We start from the raw sequence: 13,766 nt of genomic DNA on the forward strand, positions 1-13,766 counted from the left end.
AAGGAGGTCCTGAATGGTCTGCTGGACTTCCAGAGGGAGACCAGAAGACTGTAACCATTAACATCTTCTCATGGTAATAGCTGATGCCATGATTCAAGCTGTCACATCTGCACCATCCAAACTGTCCTGGAGAACAATTCTGGAAATCAGATTGCCCTCATCTACCATTACTGCAAACTCTTACTTATAGTCCTTTGGCAGTTTGTCTTTAAATTTTATAACGTTCTCCCAGAGGGTGAAGTCATAGCAGCTCAGGAGTGCCTGTTGGTTTGCAATCCTGAGTTGTACACTCCCTGCAGAATAAAGCTTGTGTCCATACAAGTCCAGCCTATTCACTTCTTTGCCCTTCAGCATCAATGCTTGGTGACCTTACCCCTCTCACTCATTAGCAACTGTCACCACCAAGGAACCAAGGGGAGGGGAGGAATACAAATATTCATATCCCTTAAAGGGGACATAGTACCTCCTTTCAGCTCGCTTTGCTACAGGAGGTAAGGAGGACAGCATCTGCCATAGCACCTTGACTAACTTCATAATGGCTTTCTTAGTTGGCAGAGCCACCCTGGCAACGGTCACCAGGGTGGATAAAAATCAATGATTTATTTTTTTTTTTATTTAAATGGGATCTTTTTGATAAAATGCTTAGAGGAAAAAAACCTATCTAAAGATAGTTTTAATTAAAACACATTCTAGCTCAAAGAGATCTTTGTGAATCTTTTGCATTGCCGGGGATACTGGTATTGAGAGGCTAAGTAAGTTTCTCGTGGCTGAATACACCTCCAGAGAGCTTGGGAGCAGAAGTGGCTGATGGCTCTGTCTCAGACACCTTTCAGGGGATGCCCCCAATGGAGCTAGCACAGGCTCTGGAAGTAGCAATCCCTTCTTTAAAGCTGAAGGTTGCTCCTGCAAAAGACTCTTCACAGCATATTTCTTAGAGTCTCTGCCTTTACTAGGCTTAGGAACCAAAACAACAGAACACAGTACTGAGTCTGAGGAAGGTCTAATTCTTTTCTTCAGTACCAATGAGTGGGACTGTGGAGCCACAGACATCTCTGGTGCACGCTACACCGAGGCCGACAAGCTTGGGGCACTCTCCCTGTGTAATGAGTCTGATCTGGGCTGAAGCGCTGCCTCCATGAGTAGACACTTGAGCCTCTCCACTCTGTTCTTGAGCAGAGCTTAAATCCCTTAAAGGTGTGACATTTTTCACTGATAGGGGATTCTCCCAAACACTCTAAACAGGCCAGGTGTGGGTAACTGACTGACAGGGGTTTAGCGCAAGTGCAGCAGGACAATCCCCGGTGAGCAAAGCATCATTCTGGCACCCAACCTGGTACCGAAAAATGAAAAAAAAAACTTAGTCCAAAAGACCTATCAGTAAAAACAGCTAAAACTAACTTAACTAATTCCTAACAACAAGAGGGTATATCTGTACAAAGGAGCGAGGAAAGCATTTACGATAACTAGTCTACGATCGTTCTGGTAACTGTCACTGGTGGTAAGAAGGAACTGAGGGGAGTCAGGGCAGCTCCAATCTCTTATACCAGCATGCAGTGGTGTGAGGTGGCAGAGGGCGCTCGAGTCGCCCCGACAGGTACAGTTGAGAGAAAAAAAATTATCTGATAATGGTGCACAAGGCAAGCACACACCTACAGTGGAATGGACATGTGCAAGCACTCGAAGAACAGAAATGGGAGATAAAGGCCTGAAACAAGAATTTTAAACCTAGGGACAAAAAGTAATTAGATATCTTGGAGCAAGCAGCACCAAGCTTTGGATACTGATTGGTTTTGTAGGGGAAGGGAGTGAAAATTCAGATATTCTCCTAGGACACAAACGTTTGAATGACAGGGAGAATGGTAATGTTGCTAGTGATGGAGATTGTGGAAATAAAGATCAGAAGTTTGGTTTTGACCATGTTAACGTTATGACAAGACATCTAGGAGGAGATGTTGGACAGATCTCTATCCAGTCTCATATCTCAGTAAGTTAGGAATGGACAGGTAGATCAAGTCATCATAAAAATGGCAATTGAAGGCAGGTGAGAACATGAAACCACCAAAAGGAAGGGTATAAAGCAACATGAGAATCCAGGACAAGGCCCTGTGGGACCCCACAGGCACAAGGAGAGGAAGAACAGATCTGAAGGATTGGCTAGAGAGGTAGGACAACGATCAGGAATAGAGGTATGTCACTCAACTGTTCTCCCACATCTTAGCAAATATCTATTTTTGTAACCGATGAAAGTCTAATATTCATAGGCTGAAAAGAAATATGGCAACAAACACAAAGATTACCTGCTGAATTTTCATAAAATTGATATTTAAATGAAAACAAATTCAGACTGTGTCACACCTCAATGTTTAACAATGCAGAAGTTAAGTGTACCTGGATGAGAGAGACTCTCCAATGAAGACTTCATTTAGTGCTCTCACTGGCAAAAGATGTGGTCCAGAAACTTCAGATTCTGCAGGTATTGGGCAAATGACAGTTACTAAAACATGAATTAGTGGGGTGAGTTTTAAATTACATTTCTAAAAACAGAATTCTCAAAATTTTCTCAATCCATTAAAAAAAGCAGTAACTGATTATAATTAAGAATGTGAACTTATGCACTCTTAATATCTATTCAGTTGTTCATAGTTTTTCTGAAGAGTTCATTTTTCTGACAGACTTTTCAGGCTTGGTCTCTACTCAGACAGACTTCTTCCAGGAAAGCTGAGAAAAGCCAGTTTGGACATATGAATCTGAGAATGAAAAAAGTAAGTTTTGACTGTGTCATGTCAAAAGACAAGTGGATGACCAGGCAAACTGAATTCTTCTCTTCATAGTTAGGGTAATTAACCACTAGAACAACTTACCTAGGGTTGTGATGAATTCTCTATCACTGGCAATTTTTAAATCAAGAACGGATATTTTCCTAAAAGATATGCTCTATTTCAAACTTGAAATATTTCAGGGAAATTCTATGGACTGTATCATGCAGGAGGTCAGACTAGATGATCACAGTGGTCCCTTCTGGCCTTAGAATCTATGAACAGGTAGAGCTATACTGGAATGTAGCAGTGGTCCATCTAGCCAAGTTTCCAGAGACCAGTGATGAAATTTTTAAGATAGACAGTCAACGAATATATATGAACAATTTTAGAAGGTCACACGTACATAGTGACAGGTAGACATATTTCAACACTCAAGACAGAGTCCCTGCTCCAAGTTTGGGTCCTGATCTAACGGACCAAACCCCATCTCCATGAGCTTGTGCTGCTACATTTATGACAATTTTACAAGCCTATAATAACTACATTCCCCCAAAAAATTATTAAAGCTAATGTTAAAATTATATAATATACAGGTTGAGAAAAGAGTGTTTGTACATCTGGGTACAGTGCTTAGATTATCCACAAATACAAGGTTTGTTTTTAAAGTTATAAGATGCATATAGTGCATAATCAGTAATAACCCAAATTTAGGTGAATGAATTTAAGAATACAGTTTAGATATTTAGAATACAAGTCTTTGGGTACACTACTCATGAAAAATGTTATTCAGAGAGTTGGTGGCGGAAAGCAAAATATATCAATGAGTGAAGACTGTCCCTCAGTAATTGAGAATTTAGAATAGGTTGTCCATTTAGAAAGAGTTCATCAGGAAAGTATTTGAGTTATTTTATTACACAACTGACCATTCAAGTGATCACTGCTAAGTTTTGTTGATTACATTCATTAGTATCAGCTTCAACCTACTTTGATCATGAAATCTTCCATTAACGAGGGCCCTGCTGTGCTGCTCCTGGCTTAACTGCTGTTCATGCAAATCTACAGGGGTAGGGTTAATACCAGTTCCTTCAAGATACATCCGAATTCGTTGCCGCCACTGCCACCTTAGAAAAGGAAAAGAGACTGGTACCAGTGTTGGAGCAGTCAAACCATTCATCAGATAGAGCAATTTTTTTTTAAAAAGGCAGGAGACGTCCAAATTCATAAGTCAGTTTAAAAAGCTTACCAATTTCAACCACCAAATCTATCAATTATAATTCAAATTCATTACAGAACTGATACAAACATGTATTTCACATCCATTTCTGTTTTGTTAAATGCTGATTGACAAATTCTCTATGTCTGGGCATACCCACAGTGGAATACAGATAGGGACCAGCACTCAAAGAAGAACGCTACTTACATGTCCTTCCCTTTTTTCCCCCCCAAATTGCTGCAACATTCTGTCTATTCCCCAGAGTAGAAAAGAAATAATTCCTCCTCACTCTTTCCTATTTTACCTGGAAGAAACTACAGCAGTTTCTTCTCCAGTTTTGAGCAGAAAGCCTGAATATTTGCAGCAGTTACAAACAGATAATTGAAACACAGTGCCACCCACTTGGTGGTGATGAGAATTAGGTACGGCAATTTAGCAGCAAACAGTTTGCTTATCAAATCACAACATCCCTCACTCAGAAGGCTCTAAGGATAGGCTTAAAAAAAGAGACTACAGATTGAAATAAAATCCTTTATTGTTTTATTTTGTTCCTCAAACAAGACTGCTCAACTTGTTTGAGGAACAAAATAAAACAATAAAGGACCCAGACATGAAAAAATACACGACAGCACATAAGTGAATGCGCTCATGGAACCTTTATACCATCCCACTGAACTATGTGCTGTAGGTGGGGCTGGTGGCACCAAACTATTAAGGTTGCCCCACACTTCCCATTACAAGACCCTGCTTTATAAACTAATCATCTGACTGAAATTTTACGTGCCAGGTGTCTGCCTCCGGTAGAATTTTGGGAGAAATTTCCAGCCAAAATTGTTCAGAGGTTTCTGTGCGAGAGATTAGGGGAAAATACGTTTTGCCCACATTAAAAAATTCTAGTGACCTTTTCTTTGAGCGGTTCTAATACCCCCATGTTTTGGAGAAGGAATGCTGAATTTGTCACGTGGTATCCTTTTCTGTCATGGATGTGCCTTCTGCTGTCCCCCATGAAAATCCATGTAAATTTGGCCAAGTTATAAGCTTCTGAAAAACTGCAAGTCACACATGATCAGTGGAGACTTGTTATACTTTAACACCTAAAATCCCCAAAGATTTCATCCTCACTGAATGTGCTTGAACCTCTCACAGCTCCTAGCTCTGATCAGATTGAACATGCTCCCTCCAACCCACGGCTACAAAGACGAAGCCAGACTTTCCCTGTCTTTAAGGGCAGCTCTGGACCAGGGCCATACACTGGAAGGGAGAGCAGGGAGCCTCTCTTCTGTGTCGTCCATCCCCGCACTCTTCCCCCGTGACATCCAGGCAACATGACACCTGATTCGAATGCAGACAGGACAGAAGCCAGATCAGGGGTGAGGAAAAGGAGTTGATTGAGACATGAAGTCTGGTGAGACTGGCACTGGAGAAGAGAAACTAGAACTAGGAGCCAAGGGATGTGGGAAGTGGAGGCTGGGACTAGTTGGGCAAGGAGATTAAACGAGTGGGTGGGGTATTGGACTGGCTGGGTAAGGAGACAGACTAGGTGTGGGGGGGAGGAGGACAGATCGGGAGTCTTACTGGCACTATTCCACTTGTAAAGATATGTGTCTAAGTTACCATGGGTCCAACAGGTACAGGATTCAGACAAAGAAAATTAAAAAAATAAATGTAAGCCACCTCCTGAGGTGAGCCAAAATAGCTTTTTAGATATTAAATGCGATATTGGACTCCAGCAATCACTTGTATTTTTAGAGTGACAATTCAAGAATCTCTTGTACCATTTCCTTCAGAATTGATAGAAAAGTTCTCTCTTAGACAAGATCTAGTATAACAACTTGGAGGATTTTAGATTGCAGGAGAGGGCAAAATTGGGCTTATAACAAAAGCCAAGCTGGAATCTTACCTGTGGAGAGGCTAAAGCCTCATCACAATAGGTTTATTTCCAGAGTTAACATCAATTCCAGAGCACTAGCATACAAGTCTACAAGCTGCAATAACTTTTTAACACCAGGTCATCTAAACATTGCTGTGACCAGGTCTGATCAATTGTTGCAGCAGCATGAAGGCCATCCACACCAGGACTCCAATATTAACACCAGTAGAACTGAACCACTTAAAATGGTGCAAAGTTTAGAAAGCTTCCTCACTACAGACCAGGTCAGAGTACGAATGGAATTACCAGTGTTGAAGTGATACTCCATTTACCCATGCAGATCGAATCATCTAGTTATTCATACCTAGTCTTGATAAACTGACCATATTAGTTTGTTTCAGTCACGATGCTACATGTCAACTCTGCCATGCCATAGATCTAGTTTACGTTATAATCCAACTACAAACTGAATTTGTCTATGACAGTAAATAAAATGCACCAAATATTAACATGTAAAGTTCCTAGTACAAAAGGCTCTATGTCTAGCCCTCCTAGATACAATTACAATACATTACAATAATACATCGCAACTATGAGATTTATTTTCATAACTAGTAAAATTTCTTGAGCAAAAACTCAGGTTTCAGAGTAACAGCCGTGTTAGTCTGTATTCACAAAAAGAAAAGGGGTACTTTGTGGCACCTCTAAGGTGCCACAAGTACTACTTTTCTTTTTGAGCAAAAACATTAACATACAAATTATGTTTTAGGGTATATTAAAATTCCACAAATATTTTGTCCCTTTTGTCCCTTTTCTGCCTCAAATTTGGTATGTACAAGGGAACAATTCTTATCCTGTTTCATAGCATTGTTCATTCCACAGTTAGAGCTTGCCCTCTAATGTAAACTGCAATAAGATCATGCTTAGTTTTAGTTACCTGCTCATCAGTTCTTGTACAAGTGTCTAGTAGCTATAGCTAACAAGCTAGCATTAGCACTAAAATGCTTCCCCCATTTTACTTTGTGCCTAAGCCACTCTATTAACAATTGCAAGACCCTCACATTAGCTTTGATTAACTATGCAATTTGTATAATGTTGGAATTAGTTACCTTTCTATCCCTCTAGATACGAATATGGCCCTATAGTTGCACTGAGTGCCTCACGAGCATTAATGAATTTATTTTCACAACAATCCTGTGACGGAAGTATTATTTTACAAATGGGGAACCAAGATAGGGAGTTTAAGTGATTTGCCCAAGGGCACATCATAAGTTTCTGGTAGAGTTCGAAACTGAACCTAGGTCTCCCGAACCCCAGTTCAATGTCTTCACCACGGCTCATGGTCATCCTTCAAGATGTTAAGCCTCAAAATTCAGTTCACGATTTAATGCATTTATTTTATTAAATTTTATTCTCTTATTTGTACAACTGCCATCATTACACATGCTTTCCTTCGGAAATATATTTTGTAAAAACAAAGATGATAGAATCCTACCTGAACTCACCACGATAAAACTTCTGTAATGCTTCTGGAAAGGAGTGTGTATATCGTACAGGCAAACACAAATGGCCCTCAGATCTAAAAGTGAAAAGAAGACAGAACAACTGAGCTGGCAGTCAAAGCAGTGAGAATAGGACCCTTTTGGGAGTGCTCTGCTAGCTACATTAAAGCAAAGTTAGATTTTCATTTCCTAAAAGCAGTTGTAATCTCTCTCACTAGGAAGTTCGGCATTATTCCATGGCAATGGGTTATAGAGCCCTTCACCTGTAGGTAGATGAGTCAAATCCAGACAAGGATGCTACTGGCAGTTACTGCTATCAGATGGCTATTTGGTAGCCTATGTGAAAACAGAATATGACTCATCTCAACAAACAAGTTGTATACATTCAAAATCACAACTAGTACACCTAGGCAATCCTGCTGGCAATTCTTGCAAAGAAGCAAACAATTACACAGCAGAGAAACAGACCTACGCAATTATCCCTGAAGAACAGGACTGAGGCACAATGGAAGAAGTGTGGGCAAACTTGCACTGCCTGATATGTACCTGCTCTGGGGCTACCAGACTTCAGTCTCGAAGGCTGTCGAACCACTTTTCACCAGTACTATATTCAAACATGTTTTTTAAAAACTGACAGCTAAGCAGTATTTCTCTGCCCTCAATCTGAACTGGCATATGAAAAGTATTTGTTTTGTTTTTGTTTTCTGCCATGGCAGCTCTGACTAAGAGTGTGCAAAAGAGCAGAATGCCTTAGGCTACCAAATATTTTATGTGAAATGAGGAAAAGGATTTACTTACACAAGCATACTATGACCATGGGCAAGTCACTTGATCTGTGTTTCTGTAAATGGAGAGACTGTTTCCCTACTCATAGGGGTTGTTGAGATTAAACTGTTTGTGAGGCATTCTGATAATATGCTGACAGGGGGCCACATGAGTACATATATAACAGGGGTGCCCAACCCGAGCCTGAGAAAGAACCAGAATTTACCAATGTACACTGCTGAAGCGCCACAGTAATATGTAATGATTATATATTGTGAGACAGACCCAGACCAGTGGGATACTGGAGTCTGGTAGAAGGCAAATATACAGGCCACTGGGTGAACAGTTTTCTGTTCCCTGAGTGACCAGAGCAGGGGCTGCCCTAAAGCAATCAGGAACCTGCCAGAACCAGTTAAGACAGGCAAGCTAATCAAGACACCTGGAGCTAATTAAGAACTTTCTAGATTAATTATGGCAGGCAGGCTAATCAGGACACCTGGTTTAAAAAGGACCTCCCATCAGTTAGTAGGGTGGTGCACCAGGAGCAGGAAGTGAGAAGGTGTGCTGCTGGAGGAGTGAAGAGTTCAAGAGTGATCAGGCTTCAGGAGGAAGATCCTGCAGTGAGGATAAAGAAGGTGCTGGGGGGAGGCGATGGGGAAGTAGCCCAGAGAGTTGTAGCTGTCACGCAGCTGATACAGGGAACATTGTGGAAAGCTGCTATCCACAGGGCCCTGGGCTGGAACCCGGTGTAGAGGGTGGGCCCGGGTACCCCCCCATCCCCTGATCGGACACAGGAGGAGTTTAACCTGGTCTGGGAGAAACACCAGAAGGGAAGATCTAAATTGGAAAGGGATCTGCCCTGTCCCCGACCCACTAGGTGGGACACAGAGATTGCAGAGATTGTTCTCCATTTCCCTCATGCTGGCCAGTGATGAGGTTAGCTGAGTGGACAGCAGGTTTGAGCCACTAGCAAGAGTGGCCAAACTGAGGGCTGCCGTGAATCTCTAAGGCAATCCGCCAATAAGCGCAGGACCCACCGAGGCAGAGGAGGAACGTACGTACGTGTGCGTATAGATATCTATATATATGCACAATCATATAATTTGATAAGGTATACTTATTATGCATTTATAATGTATCGTTAACAATAACAATTTGTCTTAACTTTTTACTTAGTGGGACTTCTGGCAATCACTGCTTTCAACAATTCCCTTGAAGTTTGGTTTGTGTTCACCTGTGCGCACACACAGCAGTTCTCTTAAGTGGCTGTCTGTCAAAATGGATCAGTGTTTGTATTTCACATGTTTGAATGTTGAGAAAACAGACTCACAAAGATAGGTCGAGGCAAACATCAAGACTAATTTTAGGGCTGCATCTCTCATGTTGGGGTATTTATCCTTTGGTACAGATTTCCAGAAATTAAGGGTCCCCTCTGTCTTCTGAGCAGATTTCCATCTGCCATCTTCCAAAAGTTTTATTATTTCCTTCCGGGATGTTTCTTCATCAGTGACTAAAGGGGGCTCCAAACAATCTGCTTCAGTACTAAAAGGGTCAATCAGAAATCTGATCTGAGATCTTTTCCGCTGCAAATCTTGGAATCTTTCCTCAAAAGTGTCCTTAAGATCTTTAATCATGCTCGCATACCTAGTTGCGCTCCGTTTTAGGGGTTCGGCTGCATCCTCTTTTGATCTGGCTTGAAGTTGTTACATTGAGGGAAAAAGTGCGTCAGCGCTCCCTCAACCATTTGTCTGTGAAACAACTGCAGTTTGTTCATGAACACAAATACGCTTTGCACTAGATCAGACAGCAACTGGAATTTTCCTTGTAAATCTACATTTAGCTTATCCAAATGCAGCAGCATGTCTGCAAGAAATGCCAAATCTAGAACACACCCAGTTTCTGTAAGCTCAGGGTGTATTCTGTGCTTCTCCTCCATAAACAATATGACTGGTTCCAGGAGCTTGAAAAAACAAGAAACAACTTTACCTCTCGAGAGCCATCGAACTGCGCAGTGAAATGGCAAATCGGCAAGGAAGTTGTCTTCATCCAGTTCTTCAATTAGAGTTTGAAATAGTCTGTGATTGAGTGCATTTGAGCAAATGAAATTCACAATGTGCAAGACAGGTTTCATGATGTGATCAAATTTGAGATTTTTAGATACCATTGCTCCCGAAGAATATTACAGTGAAATGTCTAAAGTTCAGGAAAGCTCTCGTCATACTAATACATTCACAGATCCCCATATGGGCAGAGCCCCATCCGTTGCAATGGCAGTGAGCTTCTGTAAAGGGAAGTGGTGTTTCGCAACTATCATCATCAATGCCTCCTTTAGATCTCATCCACGAGTTCTATCCTTTAGTGGCACGATATCAAGGAGTTTTTCCCTTACAGAGTCATCAGACGCAGTCCGGGAAAATACTGATAATTGAGGTTTATCCTGTACATCACATGACTCATCCAAAGTGATGCTCAAATACTCACACTGCTGAAGTTGCAAGTGCAGTTGTGATTTGATGTCACTATTCAAGTTGGAGATTCTGCTTTCTATTATGTGGCATGAAAGCTGTAGGCCAGGAATTTCCTTCCTTAGATTCTCATTCTCTGGTGACAGGATTGAAATCGTATCAGTAAGGCATGGTTTTATAAACTCGCCTTCAGAGTAGGGCTTTTTTGCATGGGCTATTTGACAGCCACATAATAGGAGGCTAACGTTATAGTCTGCGATCAGCTGGCAAATCTGGTGAAGAACTGGGCTTCTACACGTGTTTGCTTTTTCCAAGTTTTCAGTTTTAAAGTGCAGGGTTCAGAACCTTGTGGGAATTCTTGATCCACACATGCATGGCTAGAAGCAAAATGACGCTGCAAGTTTGAAGATTTGAACTGAGATACACACGTCTGGCAAAGATGACACACGGTCTTACCAGTACGTTCACCAAAAAAGTACTTATTCTCCCACTCCTGTTGGAAGCCTCAATTTTCATCTGTGTACTTTATTTTCCATTTGCACTTGCCTTCCATTGTTAGATGGCGTAAGAAAAATTTTCATTAAAAATTTCCACACCAGCTAGTCACTGTGTGCTTTATTCAAGGAGACACAGGCATGGGCTCTGCCCCAAACCCCGCCTCCCACTCCACTCCTTTCACCAAGTCCCTACCCCGACCCCACCTCTTCCTGCCCCTGCCCCACCTCTGTCCCATTCCACCCCCTTCCCCAGGTGAGCCGTGTCCTCTTTCCTCCCCTTCCCAGAGCCTCCTGTTAGCCGCAAAACAGCTGATCACAGCGGGCAGGAGGCATAGAGGAAGGAGGTGGCGCTGGGGGATGGACACTGCATCCTCGCTCCTCCCCCCCCAGAGCCTCTTCAATGCTGCGAAACAGCTGATCGTGGAGGGCAGAAGGCATGGGGAGGGAGCAGAAGGCACTGATGGGGGGTGGGGGGGGCGGCTGCCAGCAGACAGGAGGCACTGAAGGGCTGATAGGGCTGCTGAACACCCACCATTCCCCCCCCCCAGAGTTGGCTCCTAACAGGAGCCGCATATTATCTTCTGAAGAACCACATGCAGCTCCAGAGCCGCCGGTTGGCTACCCCTAACACATACTAATAGGTCAGGTACTTTTGGGAAGCCTGTTGATAGCAGACCAAAGTTTTTCAACCCCTTCTTTCTTTCTGGGAGCTGAACAGATCTCCAGTGCTGTCTGTACACTATAGCAGGTATGAACCTCATCAGTTTCACCATCTGGCATATGCACACTTCTAAACAGACCACAGAAGAAGAGGTTAACTCACCTTGTGCAGTAACTGGAGTTCTTTGAGAGGTGTTCTCCTCTAGGTGCTTCACTTCAGATGTGCATGCATCCATACATTTGATTGGAGATTTTCAGTAGCAGTGCCCATTGGCCCGTGCATGTGCTTGCTGTACACATCCTCATTGCCAGCACTGAGGTGATATAGGGCTGTGCAGGCGAACCACCCTCAGTTCCTTCTCCATTGCAAAGTCCCTAGAGGAAACTCCAAAATAGATGGGAGGCAGCACAGGTGGTGGAGCAACCATAGGGACACATCTTTAAGAACTCCAGTTATTGAATGAAGTAAATCTCTCCTTCGAGTACTGCCCCTTTGGGTGCTTAACTTCATGTGACTACCGAGCAGTACCCTCAGCCAGGGGTAGGAGCTTTGGAGCTGAGTTCAAGATCGAAGACAAGACCGGATTTCCAAGGGTAGTATCTGATCTAGAAGAATGGACCACCATGTAATAATTGGCGATGGTGTGTATCAAAGTCCAAGTTGCAGCCTTGAAAATCTCCACAATAGGAACATGTTTGAGTAATGACAGAGAGAGAGAGAGAAAGAGAAAGATAGATATTTTGTGGAATGGGCTATACATGGTAGGAGGAGACTGTATATCAGCAGATTCATAACAAGAAATAATGCATACAGAAATCCAACTGGTGAGTCTCTCAGTGGAAACCGTGGTCCCTTTGGCTCTGTCAACAATTGATATGAACAGGATGGGAGATTTCCAAAACAGCTTGGTTCTGTCCAGACAGAAGGCTAACACCCTTGCAATGTCCTCCCTGGTCTGATGCGGTTTCAGAAAAAAGAAGACTAGGAGAATGATGACCAGGCTGATGTGAAATTCAGAGAACACCTTAAGAAAGAATTTAAGATGTGGACGTAACAAAACCTCATACTTGAAAAATACTGTAAATGGAGTGGGGGGAGCACACTATTAGACCCCCTATTCCATGACTCTTTAGGTAGAGGTGATGGCCTTTTTGGCGACTATCTTCATGGAAAGGTTAAGGAAGTAACAGGGAGCCATTGGTTCAAAGGGAGGTCTTATAGGACACCTAAAGTACCAAGTTTAGATCCCATACAGGAATGGATTCTTTAATCTGAGGGAAATAGTTCTTCAATCTCTTGATAAACCTCAATGTCATGGGATGAGTGAAAACAGAAAATCCCTCAACTGGGCTACAACAGTCATTCCCACCAAGTGGACTCTGATAAAACTCACAGATAATCCTGACTTTCAATTTCAGAAAGCAGTCAAGAAAAGCCAAGAGGGAAGAATGAATGGAGGAAAGGCAATGCTGGTCACACCAATGGTTCAATCTCTTCCACTTTTGGAGCTAAATATTTCACATGGATCCTTTCCTACTGTTTAACACCTGTTGTACCTCTGTGGAACAGGAAGTTTCTATTTCTACAAACCATGGAGTAGCCAAGCCCTGAAGAATTCCTAAATTGGGGTGGAAGGTCTGACCAGCATCTTGAAAGAGGAGATGAGGAATGGTCGGAAGACTTACTACCCAACAAACAGCCAGGTGAACGAGGTAAGGATACCAGAATGGTCTTGGGCACATTGGAACTATTAGTATGACCTTGTCTTGCTTGATCTTGTTCATCACTTTTAATATTAGAAGCATTGGGCGAAATGCATACAGAAGGCTCCTCATCCATGGAATGAGAAAAGATTTTCCCAATGAATGAAGGCCAAGCCCCCCTCTTGAACAATACTATCTCAACTTCCTGTTGGTGGCAGTGGCAAAAAGGCTCAACTCTGGAAACACCAAGGCCAGAAAGATGTGACAGAGGTCAAGAATCCAACTCTCACTTGTAATCTTAGGAAAAGAGTCTGCTGAGAGCATCTACTTT

The 13,766-nt window shown here is 42.5% G+C and overlaps 1 protein-coding gene across 6 annotated transcripts in view; it reads right to left on the reverse strand.

Moving 5' to 3' along the window:
* Nucleotides 1–13,766, reverse strand: part of NADK2 (NAD kinase 2, mitochondrial) — a 63,709-nt gene that overhangs the window by 20,165 nt on the left and 29,778 nt on the right. For all 6 annotated transcript variants that reach the window (XM_073343757.1, XM_073343761.1, XM_073343758.1 and 3 more), the window contains 3 exons: nucleotides 7,338–7,421; nucleotides 3,744–3,880; nucleotides 2,389–2,467 (listed from right to left, as the gene is read on the reverse strand). In XM_073343757.1, coding sequence (XP_073199858.1) covers nucleotides 2,389–2,467; nucleotides 3,744–3,880; nucleotides 7,338–7,421 — 300 coding nt within the window. The remainder of the gene's footprint in view (nucleotides 1–2,388; nucleotides 2,468–3,743; nucleotides 3,881–7,337; nucleotides 7,422–13,766) is intronic.

Source organism: Lepidochelys kempii, chromosome 5 (assembly GCF_965140265.1).
Source record: "Lepidochelys kempii isolate rLepKem1 chromosome 5, rLepKem1.hap2, whole genome shotgun sequence".
Taxonomy (NCBI): domain Eukaryota; kingdom Metazoa; phylum Chordata; order Testudines; family Cheloniidae; genus Lepidochelys; species Lepidochelys kempii.